Source organism: Thamnophis elegans, chromosome 10 (assembly GCF_009769535.1).
Source record: "Thamnophis elegans isolate rThaEle1 chromosome 10, rThaEle1.pri, whole genome shotgun sequence".
Taxonomy (NCBI): Eukaryota; Metazoa; Chordata; class Lepidosauria; order Squamata; family Colubridae; genus Thamnophis; species Thamnophis elegans.
Window position 1 is genome coordinate 6,695,768 of NC_045550.1, and position 18,784 is coordinate 6,714,551.

General features: G+C 42.3%; 1 protein-coding gene across 1 annotated transcript; it reads left to right on the forward strand.

The window, feature by feature from the left end:
* The first annotated feature begins 491 nt into the window (after positions 1-491).
* LOC116514125 (ornithine aminotransferase, mitochondrial-like) lies at positions 492-17,823 on the forward strand. Its single transcript, XM_032225585.1, is given in 14 exon segments — positions 492-516; positions 611-760; positions 763-834; positions 4,209-4,259; positions 4,262-4,309; positions 6,377-6,460; positions 6,463-6,503; positions 9,320-9,442; positions 12,876-12,904; positions 12,906-13,002; positions 14,759-14,830; positions 14,832-14,873; positions 15,569-15,713; positions 17,290-17,823. Coding segments are annotated over 14 exon segments (1,140 nt in total). The 3' UTR covers positions 17,451-17,823.
* Positions 17,824-18,784: the final 961 nt, after the last annotated feature.

The window sequence follows — 18,784 nt, forward strand, 5'->3', positions numbered from 1 at the left end:
TTCCATCCATTGCTTCTTGTTCTGCCCTCAGGTGCCTTGGAGAATAGTTTGACTCCCTCTTCTTGTGGCAACCCCTGAGATATCGGAACGCTTCTATTTTCCCCTAGTTCTTCTTTTCATTAAACTAGATATACCCAGCTTTTTGTCTTGGTATCTTGCAGCTAGCTGAAGCATATTATTCTGGGAGAGAAATGCAGCTCTCTAGTCTTCTGCTTGCTTTGCAAATGTGAAAGTGAGCAACCTTTCCTTGGTGCCATTGTATCAGCTGATGCAAGATATTCATTTAAACCTGTGGTGAGCTTTCCTATAACTCAAATTTTACCCTGTGTTAAATTTGGTTAGAAATTGCATTTAAGTGTATTGTGAGCTTTCATATAACAGAAAGACTACCCTCTATTAGATTTGGATAGAAACTACATTTTAGACAATGAATTAAAAAAGGGTCATAAGACAACTTTTTCAGTGCTGTTGTAACTTTGAACAATCACTAAATGAACTATTATAAACTGAGTACTGGTACTGTATTTGTCACATGTCAATTAATTTTCTTTTTCATGCAGATAGAACATCTTGAAACAACTCAATTTTGCTTGTTTTAATTCCTTTCCAGGTGTTTACCTATGGGACGTAGAAGGCAAAAAATATTTTGATTTCTTAAGTTCTTACAGTGCTGTAAATCAAGGCCATTGTCACCCAAAGATTACAGCAGCTTTGAAATCCCAGTGTGAAAAACTTACTCTGACCTCAAGAGCATTTTACAACTGGTGCTTGGTGAATATGAAGAATATATCACGAAAATGTTCAAATACAACAAGGTGCTTCCGATGAACACAGGTAACATTTGTTGACCTCTCCTCCAATCAGAATGGAAATAAGCATCTGGGTAACATCTGTGTTACAGAAGCAAGCTGCAAATTCTAAAACATGAGCTCCCGGCACCATGGAAGTCTGGTTGGACACAACGTTCTGTGTCTGTTCTGATCCCATTAAGAGAAAGAATGACTTGTTCCTTTTTTTCAGTCACTCATTCAATTTGTATGCCTGCTCCTCTCAACAAGTGATTCTGGCTGGCACAGAATTAAAATAAAGTAAAAACAATGAAAAACATTTAAAAAAAAAATCAAAATACATTGCATGATGCTGACTCCTCCATGTCCCAACTAGGATGGTCTTCCTGGGGGGAATCAACCTCTCACATGCCCCCTTGAGAAGAGAAGTACAAATAAAACTACCGTACTCCATTTTTATTTATTTCTCAAGAATCAGGTGATAACCTTGGTTTTTAAGGTTTTTTTTTCCAGAGCCATGGCTTTACTTCCTTACTTTTCTGGATCTCTGTAAGGTGGAGGTTCTGTGTCTTTTTCTGTTATTTTTATCTTATTGGTTTACATTTTCAGGTTTTTAAAAAAATCTTAAATTAGTTACCCAAAGTCATAATTTGCCAGTTGAGCTGCCACATACCGTACATGGGATAATAAATATATTGATAGCTGGTCAGCACAAATGCAACACAAAAAAATGGTTTCCTGCCTGGAAGGCTCCTAGGGTGGAGCTGAAAAGCAAAAAGGGAAGCAGTATGCTCCCTCCCATATGTGGGCATACCAGGTGCTTTGACATAACACTTATTTCCCTGGCTTAGCTGATAAGGGAGGAGAGCTTGTGGCTTAGTGGCTAATACAACTGCCTAGCATGTAAAACCAGCCCAGGTTCAAATCCCAGTAAGGGCATGGCTCGCTGATGAGAGCTAAATAGCTTGAAATAGATCTAACTAGTCTCCTTTATTTATTTATCAGCACAAATGCAACACAAGAAATGGTTTCCTGCCTGGAAGGCTCCTAGGGTAGAACTGAAAGGCAAAAGGGAAGCAGTATGCTCCCTCCCATATGTGGGCATACCAGGTGCTTTGACATAACACTTATTTCCCTGGCTTAGCTGATAAGGGAAGAGAGCTTGTGGCTTAGTGGCTAATACAACTGCCTAGCATGTAAAACCAGCCCAGGTTCAAATCCCAGTAAGGGCATGGCTCGCTGATGAGAGCTAAATAGCTTGAAATAGATCTATACTAGTCTCCCTTTATTTATTTATCAGCACAAATGCAACACAAAAATTGGTTTCCTGCCTGGAAGGCTCCTAGGGTAGAGCTGAAAGGCAAAAAGGGAAGCAGTATGCTCCCTCCCATATGTGGGCATACCAGGTACTTTGACATAACAATTACTTATTTCCCTGGCTTATCTGATAAAGGAGGAGAGCTTGTGGCTTAGTGGCTAATACAACTGCCTAGCATGTAAAACCAGCCCAGGTTCAAATCCCAGTAAGGGCATGGCTCGCTGATGAGAGCTAAATAGCTTGAAATAGATCTATACTAGTCTCCCTTTATTTATTTATCAGCACAAATGCAACACAAAATTGGTTTCCTGCCTGGAAGGCTCCTAGGGTAGAGCTGAAAGGCAAAAAGGGAAGCAGTATGCTCCTATATGTGGGCATACCAGGTACTTTGACATAACAATTACTTATTTCCTGGCTTATCTGATAAAGGAGGAGAGCTTGTGGCTTAGTGGCTAATACAACTGCCTAACATGTAAAACCAGCCCAGGTTCAAATCCCAGTAGGGGCATGGCTAGCTGATGAGAGCTAAATAGCTTGAAATAGATCTATACTAGTCTCCCTTTATTTATTTATCAGCACAAATGCAACACAAAAAATGGTTTCCTGCCTGGAAGGCTCCTAGGGTAGAGCTGAAAGGCAAAAAGGGAAGCAGTATGCTCCCTCCCATATTTGGGCATATCATGGAAACATCCTATGATAGTGCCTGCCCCCTGAAAAAGCCTGAAAAATACACACTTCTTTTTTCACAATAGTGTGGATATGGTTTGCCAATGCTTTGTTTGGATCAGGGGTAGTCAACCTTTTTATACCTACCGCCCATTTTGTATTTTGTTAGTAGTAAAATTTTCTAACCGCCCACCGGTTCCACAGTAATGGTGATTTATAAAGTAGGGAAGTCAATTAAATTTGAAAAAGGAAAGTGCTTCAGTCTCGGACAAAACCTGTACCGCCCACCATGAAAGCTGGAATGCCCACTAGTGGGCGGTAGGGACCAGGTTGACTACCATGGTTTGGATTATCTTTAAACCTCCTACCTTAGTCTGCAAATCTTGTATATGTTGGTCTCCTATCCAAGAGCTATCCAGGCCAATCCTTATTTCTGAGGCCAAACAGGGTCAGCCATGAAGCTGCTACATGGACTTCCAGCAACATCACAGTATAAAGAGTGACAGCAGCCCAGATCTACTGGAGGTTGGATAAAGAAATAAGAATAGAATAGACTGGTCTTTTGTTTCCTTTTGAGCTTTTTTCATTGCATCTTTAAATTGTACATAAATGTCTCTATGTGTCTATGTGACTAGAACATATCCTCTCCGCATCCAACAACCCGAAAACGGGGATTAGCACCAGAGAAACAAGCAAGTAGAAAGCAGTACCACAATCAAGGAACTACCAAGAAGAAACTTATAACCCCACCAACACTGGCAAGGCAACCTATTGTCTTTAAACAGGGAGCAAATCCCACACTCACTTGCACTAATGATGTTACCCAGTGGGGGTTTCAAAAATTGTTCGAACCTACTCTGTGGGTGTGGCCTCCTTTGTGGGAGTGGCTTGCCGCCCATGTGACCGGATGGGAGTGGCTTGCCGCCCATGTGACGGATATGAAGATGCCGACGACACTTGTCAGAACCACCTTAAATTACCTCACACACAGCACTGGCATGCATAAGAATAGGATGTAAACTTGTTTTTAAAAGGCATCTTTGGTTTGCGTTTAAAACAACTTCAACACACGCAATGTTCTGATTGCACCACAAACGCAGTCGTCATCCTTACCTTTCACAGAGGCACTGAGTTTTATAAATATGAGCATGATAGTGTAGAATAATCATATCCAAGGACCAGTGGTGGGTTCATAAAATTTTGGAACCCTTCTGTAGGTGTGGCCTGCTTCCGGGTCCACTGGTGGAACCTCTTCTAACCGGTCTGGTAGATTTGACGAACCGGTTCTACCGAATAGGTGCGAACTGGTAGGAACCCACCTCTGATGTACCTAGTCAGTTATGAAATGGAAAGTAAACCAGGTTCAGAGAGCGTCATGGTCCGCGATGTATTCCTGTTTTCCTTCCATCTCTGTTATATATGTGTTTTCTTATTAGGTGTGGAGGCTGGAGGAGAAAAAGCATGCAAGCTGGCTCGTAAATGGGCTTACGCGTGAAAGGTATTCCGAAATACAAAGCAAAGATTTTTTTGCAGGTGAGTAACTAATTACAGATTATGAAAGCAACAGTAAAGCGAAAGCACTCAAAATCCAGCAAATGGAACTAGAGCAATACATCAGACAAGGAATACTTTTGCATTTAATAGCAATAGCAATAGCAGTTAGACTTTATACCGCTTCATAGGGCTTTCAGCCTCTCTAAGCGGTTTACAGAGTCAGCATATTGCCCCCAACAACAATCCAGGTCCTCATTTTACCCACCTCGGAAGGATGGAAGGCTGAGTCAACCCTGAGCCGGTGAGATTTAAGAAAGAGATAGCAATAGCAGTTAGACTTATATCCGCTCATAGGGCTTTCAGCCCGCTCTAAGTGGTTTACAGAGTCAGCATATTGCTCGCAACAATCCGGGTCCTCATTTACCCACCTCAGAAGGATGGAGGTGAGCCGGTGAGATTGAACAGCCGAATTGCAGAAGTGCAGTCAGCTGAAATAACCTGCAGAGCTGCACTTAACCACTGCGCCACCTCGGCTCATGGGTGTTTGGTTAAACATCAAGCGTGACATCTTAATGTGTCATACTGTTTCGAAGAATATGCAGTGTGTTACTTGTTATGTTATAAAATAGCATTTGTAATGAATGTGTTAGCGGTTGTAAGTTTCTACGGCATTGAGACAAATCTTAGTTGCTGTCAAGATGAAACTGCAGTTGTGAATAGATTAATTGGAACTTATACTTACATTTAGTGACTCTTCAAAGGTACAACGGACTGGAAAATACGACTTATGACCGTTTTTCACAGTTATAACCTTTGCAATGTCCCCATGATCATTTGATCAAAATTCAGATGCTAGGCAACTAGTTCATATTTATGACCATTGCTGTGATCCCCTTTGGTGACCATGACAAGCAAAGTCAATGGGGAAGCCAGATTTACTTAATAACTGGCTTATTAGAGCCGAGTGGCGCAGTGGTTAGGGTGCAGTACTGCAGGCCACTTCAGCTGACTGTTATCTGCAGTTCAGTGGTTCTAATATCACGGCTCAAGGTTGACTCAGCCTTCCATCCTTCGAGGTGGGGTGAAAGAGGACCCAGACTGTGGGGGCAATATGCTGACTCTGTAAACCGCTTAGAGAGGGCTGAAAGCCCTATGAAGCGGTATATAAGTCTATAGTAATAGCAATAGCAGTTAGACTTTATACCGCTTCATAGGGCTTTCAGCCCTCTCTAAGCGGTTTACAGAGTCAGCATATTGCCTCCAAAACAATCCGGGTCCTCATTTTACCCTCCGAAGGATGGAAGGCTGAGTCAACCCTGAGCCGGTGAGATTTGAACAGCCGAACTGCAGAACTGCAGTCAGCTGAAGTAGCCTGCAGTGCTGCATTTAACCATGCTCTACCTCGGCTCTTTTTAAAGTCTAACTGCTATTGCGATTGCTATTAACTTATCAACTACCGTGATTCAGTTAACAATTGTGGCAAGGAAAATCGTAAAGCGGGGCAAAATTCACTTAGCAAATGTCTCAGTTAACCACAGAAATTTTGGGGTCAATTGTGGTTGTAAGTTGAGGACTAACTGTAATAGTAATACTGGAGGTTTATGACAGACATGTAATTTAAAGTTCAAAATTATAATATAATCAATTAAATTAAACATGTAATGTATTCTTCTATTCATCATAACAATAGAAAACAAAGGTTAAAGGCTGCTTTGGGATCTGCTCCAGTTAGTTTGGTACTCCATGCACTTAGTGATCACCAACTTTTAATTGTTTTTTTTGCCATTCATTACTTAGTGTTATTATATTGCAAGGTGTTAATAATGTAAAGATGAATGTCCTTCTTATGAGTCAATATTAGATAGTAGCATTCTGTATAGTTGGAAATGAAAAAAGTAGGTTAAACAGTGTTAGCATGGTATCAAAAACAAATAGAGTAAATTGCAACAGAAATCATCAAGATGGAGGAATTCGATCTATTTATATAGATCGAAGAATAATAAAGGTGACAATGTTTTTTTGAACATATAGTTACTCATACCTTTTATTATCTGCAAACTTAACAGTAACTATAATTACTTCTCTTAATGTATTCTTTTTCCCCTACTAGCTGGCAACTTCTGGGGAAGAACATTATCAGCAATCTCAAGCTCTACAGATCCTTCCAGCTATGATGGATTTGGACCATTCATGCCAGGTTTGAAATAATCCCCTACAATGATTTGCCTGCTCTTGAGGTACGCCACGATTTCCCAATCTGTGTTGTAAGATATTTAGCTAAATGTGTTTCGTTTTAGGGAAGCTGTCCTGGAAGACTGGAATAGCTTTTGCAGAACTGGTTCTGATTAATGTCTTAACTATTAAAGTTGCACACAGAGGTCCTCTAAGTAATCCTGTTTATGAGATGTGGACTTGCATATGAATGAATTTTCTCATAGACTGGTGATAAAATTGAACTGCTTCCATAAGGGCACATGGCTTAGTAACAGAAACTGGTTTTATAATCGTGACCCGTCAAAAGCACGAACGTCATAAGCGCGCCGACAACAATGCGCCGACAACAGCGCGCCGACAGAAGCGCGATTTCATTTAAGGTAAGATTTACAGTTAGGTTTAGGGTTAGGTTTAGGTTAGGTTTAGGGTTTAGGGTTAGGGTTAGGTTTAGGGTTAGGTTTAGGGTTAGGTTTAGGGTTAGGTTTAGGGTTAGGTTTAGGGTTAGGTTTAGGGTTAGGTTTAGGGTTAGGTTTAGGGTTTCGTTACAGCGCGCTTCTGTCGGCGTGCTTTTGTCGGCGCGCTTTAGGGCTAATTAGTCGCTCATTCGTCGCGTGGTTTTGTCACCGTGCTTTAGACACCGCGGTTTAGTCAGGCGCGCTTTTGTTGTGCGGCGCATTTGTGGTGGAACCTTTTATAATAGTTTGTAATAGAATTATGCACAAAACTCCACACTCTCTGTCTATCAAGTGGGAAAAATCCTTCTGGGATCCAAAAGGTTCCCACGTCAGTTGCTTTGGATCCAAATATGACGAAAAGAAGGATTCTGCTATATTGATATGCATTGTAGAATTCAATAAAATGCTTTAAAATGGAAGCAAGCACTTCAGAATTGTAAAGGTGAACTGGGCATGTACGATATATGTTGAAAGGAGGAAAGGATGTGAGGATGGGATACAACCTATTGAACAATGTGAATATGGTCAGTGTTGGGCTCAGGATTTAGAAACCTGTTCTGACCCCCACCCCCCTCCGTCCAGGAACGAAAGCCGAGACAAACATGAATGAGAATGTTTTTTAATGAGTCCAGACTCTTGTTGGCTGAAAGCCAAATAAACAAAGAGATAAGCACTCTGGCAGCAAGTCCTACAAACCTTGGCAGCAATGCAAACAAATTCTGGCAGCAATCCAGCTTGCCAAGTTTGTTTCTCGTTAGTCCCTAACGTTGACTTCTGCAAGAAGGGCGTGGCACAAGCAGTCTCTTTTACAATCAGGAGAGGTTCTTAATGAGCATCAGCGAGCGTAATCACCTCCTGTAATTACGCAGTTGTTCTTGACGCCGAGTAGCCCTTCAACGGCGTGCATCCCGGAACAACTCACAAGTGGTTTCTGGATCACTCTCTCTTGTCTCTTCCCCACTGATCCAAGGCTCAGGTGCCACCTGGTGACCAACCAGTCTCTTGCGCCCTGCTCGGAGTCAGAACCCTGTCCAGGGTCCTCCACATCCTCCAGGGCCGAATCATAAGGCCCCTCGCTATCGGAGTCTGGTGGCAGCTCCAACGGCTCCTGCCGGGCCACAACAGAAACCCAATGCTGCCCAACTGACACTGGCCATGAAAACCTACGCCAATTTGAATATGATTCATGGTGAGGGGCTATGTCTCAACTTGCGGAGAAGGCATGGCGGGTAGATAGCACAAGCACAAAGGAGACTGACGCAAAATGAAAATAAGGCAACGATACAAAAAGTATGCGAATCAGAGATTGGAAGAAGAGAGGCAGACGTGAAGGGCTAACTTTTATTACAAGTTTCACTTGTTTCTAACTAAAATTGCAACTTTTGGTAAAGTTAGTAGCAAATGCGCCCTTCAAAATTTTACCACTGAGAACTGGAGAAGAGGAATATTAAGGGCTATTCATTGGCATATTTAAACTAATGCAGTTTTTCTCTCTCAAGAGCATTCCACTTTATAAAGCTATTGTCAGCTTCTGCTTTGCTACTGCTTCAGCTGTCATGAAACGGGGAGGGAGGGTTGGTATTTGGGAGGGTTATTCGATGTGCTGGAGGAATGTTCTAGTATTACTGGATGGTTGGACTACGCATGCGGGGTGCTTCCCGCCTGGACCAACGGCCTCGACATTCCATCTTCGTGATGCCTTTTGAAGTATCTCACACCTGACACTTGAAGGACTTATGATTGGCCTGAGGCTATGATCCCAAGGGGTGGGGAATGGACTATTCTATATATCAATTGCTTTCGCGCCTAATTAAACAGACTTCGCTTCGCTGCTCGCTAACCATTTGTAATTAGTAAAAGTACTTTTGATTTCCAACACATGGAATCTCTTGGTCTTTCTTTCCTAATTATATAATGGGGGATGCTGACAGCTATCTATGTATTCTTACTCTGAGAACACTTCAAACCGTTGTTAATTTAAAGTGCCACCAAATCAAACTCTTTGCACATATGCTTGTGGGTTTTAAATCTGCATTTAAAACAGTGGTTCTCAACCTTCCCAGTGCCGCGACCCTTTAATACAGTTCCTCATGTTGTGGTGACCCCCAACCACAAAATTGGTGTCTCGGTTCCTAAGACCATCGAAAATATGTGTTTTCCGATGGTCTTAGGCGACCCTCGTGAAAGGGTCGTTCGACCCCCCAAAGGGGTCCCGACCCACAGGTTGAGAAGCACTGATTTAAAAGAATCTGCTGTGAGCGGACCTATTCCGAAATAAGATTCAGTATGTCTTGGTTGCAGATCTTATCCAAGACTAGAATTGCCCCCCTTCTGAGTTGTATTTCGTGATTCTGATTACTCTACAAATGCGTTTGTCCTTTTAGCGGGCGCTTCAAGATCCAGATGTTGCGGCTTTCATGGTCGAACCGATTCAAGGTGAAGCTGGTGTGATTGTTCCCGAGAAAGGTTATCTCACGGGAGTGCGAGAACTTTGCACAAAGCACAATGTAAGTGATTGTACCCAAAAGACATTGTAAGAGAGCATGTTAGTCTATGGTAGTCAAAAATCAGAAGAGATCTGGTAACACCTTTTCAGACGAGCAAATTTCACTAAAAGTCGCAAACTTTCATAAACTAACAATTCACGTTGTCGGCTGTTCTAAAACGAGAATACAAGCTTTATAATTAAACTGACACCATATTATCTTTTAGAGCAGAATGATATATTTTCTAGATTTTGTTATTGTATTCAGTGCTAAAAAACATTACTGGGCTACAATGGGCTGGAGACTACATTATCTATCTATCTATCTCTATCTATCTATCTATCATCTATCTATCTATCTATCTATCTATCTATCTATCTATAATCTATCTATCTATCATCTATCTATATCTATCTATATCTATCTTATCTATCTATCCTATCTATAATCTATCTATATCTATCTATATCCATCCATCCATCCATCATCCATCCATCCATCATCCATCCATCCATCTATCTATCTATCTATCTATCTATCTATCTATCTATATCTAGTATGCCGCCCACTCTCGGAAGACTCAGGGTGGCTTACAATAAGAAGGGAAAGGGGAATATAAAAATAAAAAACAACAGTTAAAAATTCAACAACATTCATAACCTAGGATGGGGCTAGATAATTCAACAGCCCCAGGCCTGCCGGAACAGCCAGGACTTGGTTGCTTTGTGGAAGGCCGGAAAGGTAGTAAGGGTCCGGATCTCAACGGGGAGATCGTTCCATAGGGCCGGAGCAGCTACAGAGAAGGCCCTCCCCCTGGGGGGTCGCCAGCCGACATGGCTGGCAGATGGAATCCGGAGGAGGGCTAGTCTGTGCGATCTAATAGGTCTTGGGAGGTGATTGGCAGGAGGCGGTCTCTCAGGTAGCCATGTCCGATACCATTTAGGGCTCTAAAACTATTAAAATTATCAAAACTAGGCAAAGGCAGGATATAAACATGGGTAGGTGAGAACACAAAACTCAAATTGGTTTTAATTTAATTTCAGGGTGTTTAAAATAACAGAACCTTTGATTAAATATAATTAATAGAGTATTCCTATGTATTTCATAATCTCCCCTTTTTCTTTCAATCAATAATAATTTGGTGGCAACTTTTAAAAACTTTCTCCTAAAGCTTCTGAGGCCTTAAAGTATAAAAATTTGACCTTTTAGGTATAAAAAACAAAACAAAATGCCTTGGCGTTAATAGTATAACACATTTTGAAAAACCAGTGTTCCCTTTTCTCAATAGTGATGCTTGCAATGTTCTGTTGGAATCTTTTTCTCAAAGGATGCATTACTCAACTCTGCTATCTTATCTGCTCTCTGCCTATCTGAAGCAGATAGAAGCGTAGGCTTTATGTGTTCTTAAGCTTGATGTTTTAACCCATTTTTAATCAACTAGTAAACGGCCTTACTAACTCATTTTGTTGACAGGGCTGTTTTAGCAACTTCGTTTACTTTTGGTTACGTATGGTTGAATATTAGTGGCATTTTTATATTAAACATGTTTGTCATTTTGTCATTTTTTTTTGTCATTTTATTGAGATTATAGGCCGCCCTTTTCCCTGAGGGGACTCAGGGCGGCTTACAATCAAAGGGAAGGGGGTGCACGATCAAAGACAAACAATATGTGAGCAAAAGAAAGAAAATAATAAAAACACAACTTGCATTCAACAGTCAACACTCGGGCGGGTAAATTGGGAACCTATCCCCAGACCTGATGGGAGAGCCAGGTCTTGAGGGCTGTGTGGAAGGTCTGGATGGTGGTGAGGGTACGAATCTCAACGGGGAGATCGTTCCACAGGGTCGGAGCTGCAACAGAAAAGGCTCTCCTCCGTGTAGTCGCCAGTCGACATTGACTGGCAGATGGAGTACGGAGGAGGCCCAGTCTGTGCGATCTAATCGGTCGAAGGGAGGTGATCGGCAGAAGGCGGTCTCTCAAGTACCCAGATCCATACCATGGAATGCTTTAAAGGTGGTCATCAATACCCTGAAGCGCACCCGGAGATCGACAGGTAGCCAGTGCAGCTCGCGGAGGATGGGTGTAACGTGGGCGAACCGTGGTGCGCCCACTATCACTCGCGCGGCTGCATTCTGGACTAACTGCAGTCGCCGGATGCACTTCAAGGGCAACCCCATGTAGCCCATTGCAGTATTCCAGCCTAGAGATCACAAGGGCTCGAGTGACTGTTGCGAGGGCCTCCCGGTTTAGGTAGGGCCGCAACTGACGGACCAGGCGAACCTGGGCAAATGCCCCCCTGGTCACAGCCGACAACTGGTGGTCAAACGTCAGCTGTGGGTCCAGGAGGACTCCTAAGTTGCGGACCCTATCTGAGGGGTATAAAATTTGACCCCCCAGCCTAAGTGTTGGAAATTGGCCAAATTCTTGGGAATTTGTTGTTAGCGCTCATCCAGTTCTTAACGGCCTCAAGGCCCTGGTTCCTCACGTCCACCGCTTCATTGAGTTGGCACGGGGCGGACAGATACAATTGCGTATCGTCCGCATATTGATGGTATTTTATCCGTGCCTCCGAATGAATCTCGCCCAGCGGTTTCATGGATATGTTAAATAGTAGGGGGGATAAGACCGAACCCTGCGGCACCCCGCATGTAGGGGGCTCAGGGACGATCTCTGCCCCCCGACCAACACCGACTGCGACCTGTCCGAGAGGTAGGAGGAGAACCACTGCAAAACAGTGCCTCCCACCCCCACCTCCCGCAGTCATGTTTCTTAGTTTTAAGCTGCAATAATAGTGGGTCAGATAAAAATGTGCACATATATCAACCTTCCATACACTTAAAACAAAGGATTAGCAACAGCTATAAAGGACTACAGAATTTTTCTGCTGAAATGCATGGGTATTTTTGAAGATTAGTCTTTTAGAATCCTTCCTTCCTTCCTTCCTTCCTTCCTTCCTTCCTTCCTTCCTTCCTTCCTTCCTTCCTTCCTTCCTTCCTTCCTTCCTTCTTCCTATACCATACTCCATTGATTTATCACAGAGCCAAAGCTAACTAATGGTCTATAGCAGTGTTTCTCAACCTTGGCGGCTTTCAGTCCTGTGGACTTCAACTCCCAGAATCCCCCAGCAGCTGCGGCTGGGGGATTCTGGAGTTGAAGTCCATAGGACTTAAAGTCGCCAGGTTGGGAAACACTGGTCTATAGCCATCGGTAGTTCTATTGATTGATTGGCAGACAGACAGATACAAAATTGAATATTGAAAGTGGTGATTCCAGATGCCTCCCCTCACTAAAAATTATGCCATATACATATATTGTATTTCTTTGGGATATGATCGTATAGCTTCTTGGAATAGAGTTGTTTGGAATATTAGAATAAGCTTGGTATGTTGTAGAAAATATTAATTCTTGAATTTCCATACAAGGCTATTGTTTGATTCTCTTTATAATTAACAGGTCCTCTTTATTGCTGATGAATTCAGACTGATTGGCCAGAACAGGAGAAATGTTAGCCGTCGATCATGAAAATGTTAGACCTGACCTGGTTTTGCTTGGAAAGGCGCTATCTGGAGGGGTTTATCCTGTAAGTACTGGTTTTTCTTTAAGTACTCTGAATTTGTTTTTGAATTTTTGAACAGATTAATCATAAATAAGAGTCATTTGTAGAACGCTGAACTACATTCCAACCGTGAAGTTGTTACAGCATGGCAGGATTTTCACAAGTCTTTCCTATTTGCATTAAAAAAGATCTTAGTAGAAAAAAAAATCTCTATATACCGAGGTTGCTTTTAAAAATATATATATTTTATTTTCATGAAACACTTTTTAAAATGGGAAAAAAGAAATATGAACAAAGAAAAAGGGGGAGAAAAAGAGGAGAAAACATGAACAGGGAACTTACAAGGTTCATGGATTTAAATAAGACCAAATTTGTTAGAAAATAATTTTCAGTATGTCTTTAGTATTATAGCAATAGCAATAGCAGTTAGACTTATATACCGCTTCATAGGGCTTTCAGCCCTCTCTAAGCGGTTTACAGAGTCAGCATATCGCCCCCACAGTCTGGGTCCTCATTTTACCCACCTCGGAAGGATGGAAGGCTGAGTCAACCTTGAGCCGGTGAGATTAGAACCGCTGAACTGCAGATAACAGTCAGCTGAGTGGCCTGCAGTACTGCACCTAACCACTGCGCCACCTCGGCTCTTATAGGGCTGAGATAGTCTCTTGACCTTGATGGGCGTGCATTTGCTGCAAAATAGATATATCTGACTGAATTCAAGAAGAGCTGGACCTGTGTGGAGGGTTGTAACTTCTGAGATAAATCCATGAGGGGAAGCTTCCTTGAACTCTATGGGGCTTAGTTCCAAGCATAGGATTACATTAAAATCTTAATTGGTGAATCATTTGGGCTTCCAAGGGTAACTTAGAAATGAACTATAGCCTTGAGCTGAACAGTTGGGGACTAAAATGGCGGAACATTCTCTATGATCCTTCTGCTAAGGAATGCTGTCTGGCGGGGGCCAGGAAGAGAGTCTTTTTTTTGTCTTGACTCCTGCCCTTTGGAATATCATTCCCTGAGAGATTAGTTTGTCTCTGACGCTGATGGCCTTCCATAAAGTCTAAATAATTGAAGGACAAGAGGTGGGGCTGAGTCCATACTTCGGTTTGTGCTGACCGGTGATTTATGAGTCTGTTTTTAATTCAGCTGCTGTTGCTATGTATCTGGTTGTTTTTTTAGATTTTCTTTAACACTGATGTCCTAAGCATGGATTTGAGATGGACAGCATATAAAAATTGAAAACATAAGTAAATATATAGTAGCTTGGCTTGGGCTGGCACTGGCTAGGAAGAGCCGAGGTGGCGCAGTGGTTAGGGTGCAGTACTGCAGGCCACTTCAGCTGACTGCTATCTACAGTTCAGCGGTTCAAATCTCACCGGCTCAAGGTTGACTCAGCCTTCCATCCTTCCGAGGTGGTGAAATGAGGACCCAGACTGTGGGGGCGATATGCTGACTCTGTAAACCGCTTAGAGAGGGCTGAAAGCCCTATGAAGCGGTATATAAGTCGAACTGCTATTGCTATTGCAGCGAAAATAATTGTAGAAACTTTTAGCACTGCTGATCCAAGACACTTTCCCATGATATTGTTAGAAGCAGATACAGCACTAGCATTTCCCAAGAAGCAATATGGCCTCACAACACTGAATTAACACCTAAGAAATGAACTGTGCTATATGGCTACCTTTAGCTGTATACGGAAGGTGTTTAAGTGGTAGGCAACAAAATATTTTGGGAAAACAAAAAGCATTTTTAAAATTTCTCATTCATGCTGCTTCCCTAGGTGTCAGCAGTTCTGTGCGATGACGAAATTATGCTCACCATAAAACCTGGCGAACATGGCTCTACATATGGAGGGAAACCCACTGGCTTGCCGAGTGGCTATGGCAGCACTTGAGGTATGCACGTAAGGATTTGAGGCCTTCAGGAAACCTTTGTTAATATACTGGGGTTTTTCGGTAACTTGAAACTTGCAGGTTTTGAGACACAGATACTAACAAACACTGCAAAGTAATTCTACATACCGTATTTTTGGAGTATAAGACACCCTTTTCTCCCCCCCCCCCAAAAGAGGGTGAAAATTTGGGTGCGTCTTTATACACTGAATATGGCATTTTTGGCCTACCGAAACTCCACCCCATTTGCAAAAATGGACACGCAGAGGGTTTGGGAGGTTTGCAAAGTGCTCCTGAGAGCTGGGGAGGGCAAAAATGAGCAAAAAACAGGCCTTTTTTGCTTGTTTTTGCCCCCCCCCCCCCCCAGGAGCACTGTACAAGCCTTCCAAAGCTCTGCATGCCCCATCTTTTTTTCTTCTTCCAAAAAACGAGGTGCGCAAAGGGTTGGGAGTGCAAAAACTTTTTTTTTTTAAAATTATCTCTTCAAAATCATGGTGCGTCTTATACTCCGGTGCGTCTTATAGTCCGAAAAATATGGTAGTTTGTTTTAGGTCTTTTGAAAAAAAGACACACATAATTTTGGGAACCTCTCGGTTGCCTGTCATAGCGCTATTCCATATTAAACTTCGTATTGAAATCATGATGATATCCCCAATGTTCATCCTTTTCATCCTTTTTTATTTTACAAAACGTTTTAGGTCATTGAAGAAGAGGAATTGGTTAAAAACGCAGACGTCATGGGCAGCCTATTGAGAAACGAGCTGATGAAGACTCCATCTGACATTGTCACTCAAGTCAGAGGGAAAGGATTGTTGAATGCTATTGTTATTCGGGAAACTAAAGGTAAAATGATCACTATATTGCACTGCCACTCATCACTGTGATAGAAAGTCCATCTCATCATTCCTTCAAGGAAGATTTGCAGAACTAGTTCTAAAGCAACACCCAAATATTCAGGGCGGTTCCACCACAAAACCGCGGTAGACTAAAGCGCGCTCGACGAAAGCGCGTATCTGATGTCATCACAGCGTGATGAAAACATCACGCTGTGAGCGGTAAAGTTAAAATTAACGCGAAAACCTTACCCTACCCCCCCAAACCTAACCCTAAACCTAACCCTAAACCTAACCCTTAACCTAACCCTAAACCTAACCCTTAACCTAACGCTAAACCTAACGCTAACCCTTAACCTAACCCTAACCCTAACCCAACGCTTAACATACCCTAAACCTAACCCTAACCCTTAACGTAACCCTAACCCTAACCCTAAACCTAACCCTTACCTTATGTGAATCGGCTTGCTTTAAAATTGCTTTTTAAAGCGCCCTTTTTCTCCGCGGTCGTATTTGTCGCACTGCTGATGACGTCAGGTACGCGCTTTAATCGGGGCGCGCTTTAGTGGACCGCGGTTTTGTCGTGCCACGATTCAGGGCATCCTTCCTTCTATCTTTCTTTGATAGGAATCAGAGTGGTGTAGCTTAACTGGGAAGATGGTTTTCTCCCCCTATCTTCACACCTTCATCACATTACCTTAAAGCGGGGGTCCCCAGCCCCGGGCTATGGTCCATTATCAGGGTTTGGAACTAGGCCATGGAAGTGGTGGGTGAGCCTGTGCACAGCTGCCACTTGTGCGCATAGTGGGCGGGTGAGAGTGCAGCTCCATTTGTGTGACTGGCAAATGTGCGTTCCCGTTGCTGGTGCAACGGGCGTGCGCATGCTATCCTGTCACCCCTGCAGAATCATCCAGTCTCCTCCTCCCCCACTGCCAGTCCGCAATGGTTGGTGACCTCTGCCTAAAAGCACCAAAATATCTAGGCAGCCTGTAAAGAGGGAGTGTACAAGAGCTGAAATGAGAGTTGACCAGTTCAAGGGAATTAAAGTTTAATATACCAGGACGGTATCAGCTTGAGAGAGAGCCGAGGTGGCGCAGTGGTTAAATGCAGCACTGCAGGCTACTTCAGCTGACTGCAGTTCTGCAGTTGGGCTGTTCAAATCTCACCGGCTCAGGGTTGACTCAGCCTTCCATCCTTCTGAGGTGGGTAAAATGAGAACCCAGATTGTGGGGTCAATATGCTGTCTCTGTAAACCGCTTAGAGAGGGCTGAAAGCGGTATATAAGTCTAATTGCTATTGCTATTGAGGAAGGGCTTCTGCCATAGGTGCAAAAGGGAAAATATCAAGAAAACTCTTGCCAAGTTCACATTATCAATATATTCACAGCAAAGTCTAAAAACCCAAAGTATGTTGCCTCCATGCAACCATGCAGTAGTTCCAGCCTTCTTCCCAAAATTGTTTTGTCTCCCCATCGGAAATGAAACCAAATAAAACTGCAACCTACTTGTGATGTGCTTCCTATTCTATTACATTTGGATTCTAAGGAAATATTGTTCAATCTTTTTTTCTTTTTAATCTTTCTGAAGATTGGGACGCCTGGAAAGTGTGCCTGAGACTCCGTGACAATGGGCTGCTGGCCAAGCCAACACATGGTGATATCATCCGGTTGGCTCCCCCACTGGTGATCAAGGAAGATGAGATCCGAGAGTGCACTGAAATTATCCACAAGACCCTCCTCTCTTTTTGAAGGCTTCTTGTGCCCTGTGCCCGTACCTGTGCCCGTAATCAGATGGCAAACTGCTGTAGCTGAATAATGGTATTGCCCGAGCTCAGCTTGATTCTTCCCGGTTTATTTAATTTTTTGCTCTGTTCATCCACAGAAAAGCAGACTTTGAAGATCAAACTGAAACATTTATTTTATAATGGACTTAAAGGAACAAAAAAAAAAAGACTAAATTTCTTCCCTTTTTTTTCAGTTTGTGGACTATTTGTTCAATCTCTTTTAATGAACTGTAATTTGAATAGTTACTTACGTTTCAGCCAAAGTATAAATTATATACCTTCCTGTACCAAGTATTACATCTAATGAAACTTTTCATTAAAAAAAATTATTATGGACATTCTTTTTTTTCCATTTTGTGCCGAAACTTGAAATCTTAGTTGTTGGGGGATAATGACTGTAATCTTTAAATAAATCCTAGTTTTGAGAAAAGGGAGAATTAGAATGCTTTATTGTTTGAAAAAAGTACCAATTCATAAAGACTGATCCAATGGGATGAAATATAAGCAGCTTCTCATTACTAGCACATGCATAAATTAACATCCTACTGATACTGTGTGTGCATTACTAGATGTGTGACTTTGTAAGTTATAAATCATTGGGAACTTCAGCATGGTTCTAAAACTAATATTCCTATTTTTAAGTTTTAGTCTGCAGATGAAAGCTTTAAGAATAATATGGAAGATATTGTACAAGAGATTTGTAATTTCATTATCAGGATTCATATTGAAAACTCCCAACAGCAAATTTATTGTTGATGTTGTTGAAATCACATTTTGAAAATGTCGGCTCTTTCTTAATACAAAAGTATCTTGCTCAGAACCGCTAACTCTTGGCTGAGAATGTTCCTTTGTAGTTCTGATTCTAGAAATGGGGAGATTTACTACATATGTCCTGCCTTGTGTAGGATGAGGGTAAAGGTTCATTCCCTAAGCTTGTGGGTTGGTTTCCAAACATTTCGTTACCAGTCTAGGTAACATCTTCAGTGGAGTTTAGGGGATGTCAGAGGTGGGTTCCTACCAGTTCACACCTATTCGGTAGAAACCGGTTCGTCAAATCTACGCAATGTTCTGATTGCACCACAAACGCAGTAGTCATCCTTACCTTTCACAGAGGCACTGAGTTTTATAAATATGAGCATGATAGTATAGAATAATTATATCCAAGGACCAGTGGTGGGTTTCAAAAAATTTTGGAACCTCTTCTGTAGGTGTGGCCTGCTTTCCGGGTCCACTGTGGAACCTCTTCTAACCGGTTCAGTAGATTTGACGAACTGGTTCTACCCAATAGGTGCGAACTGG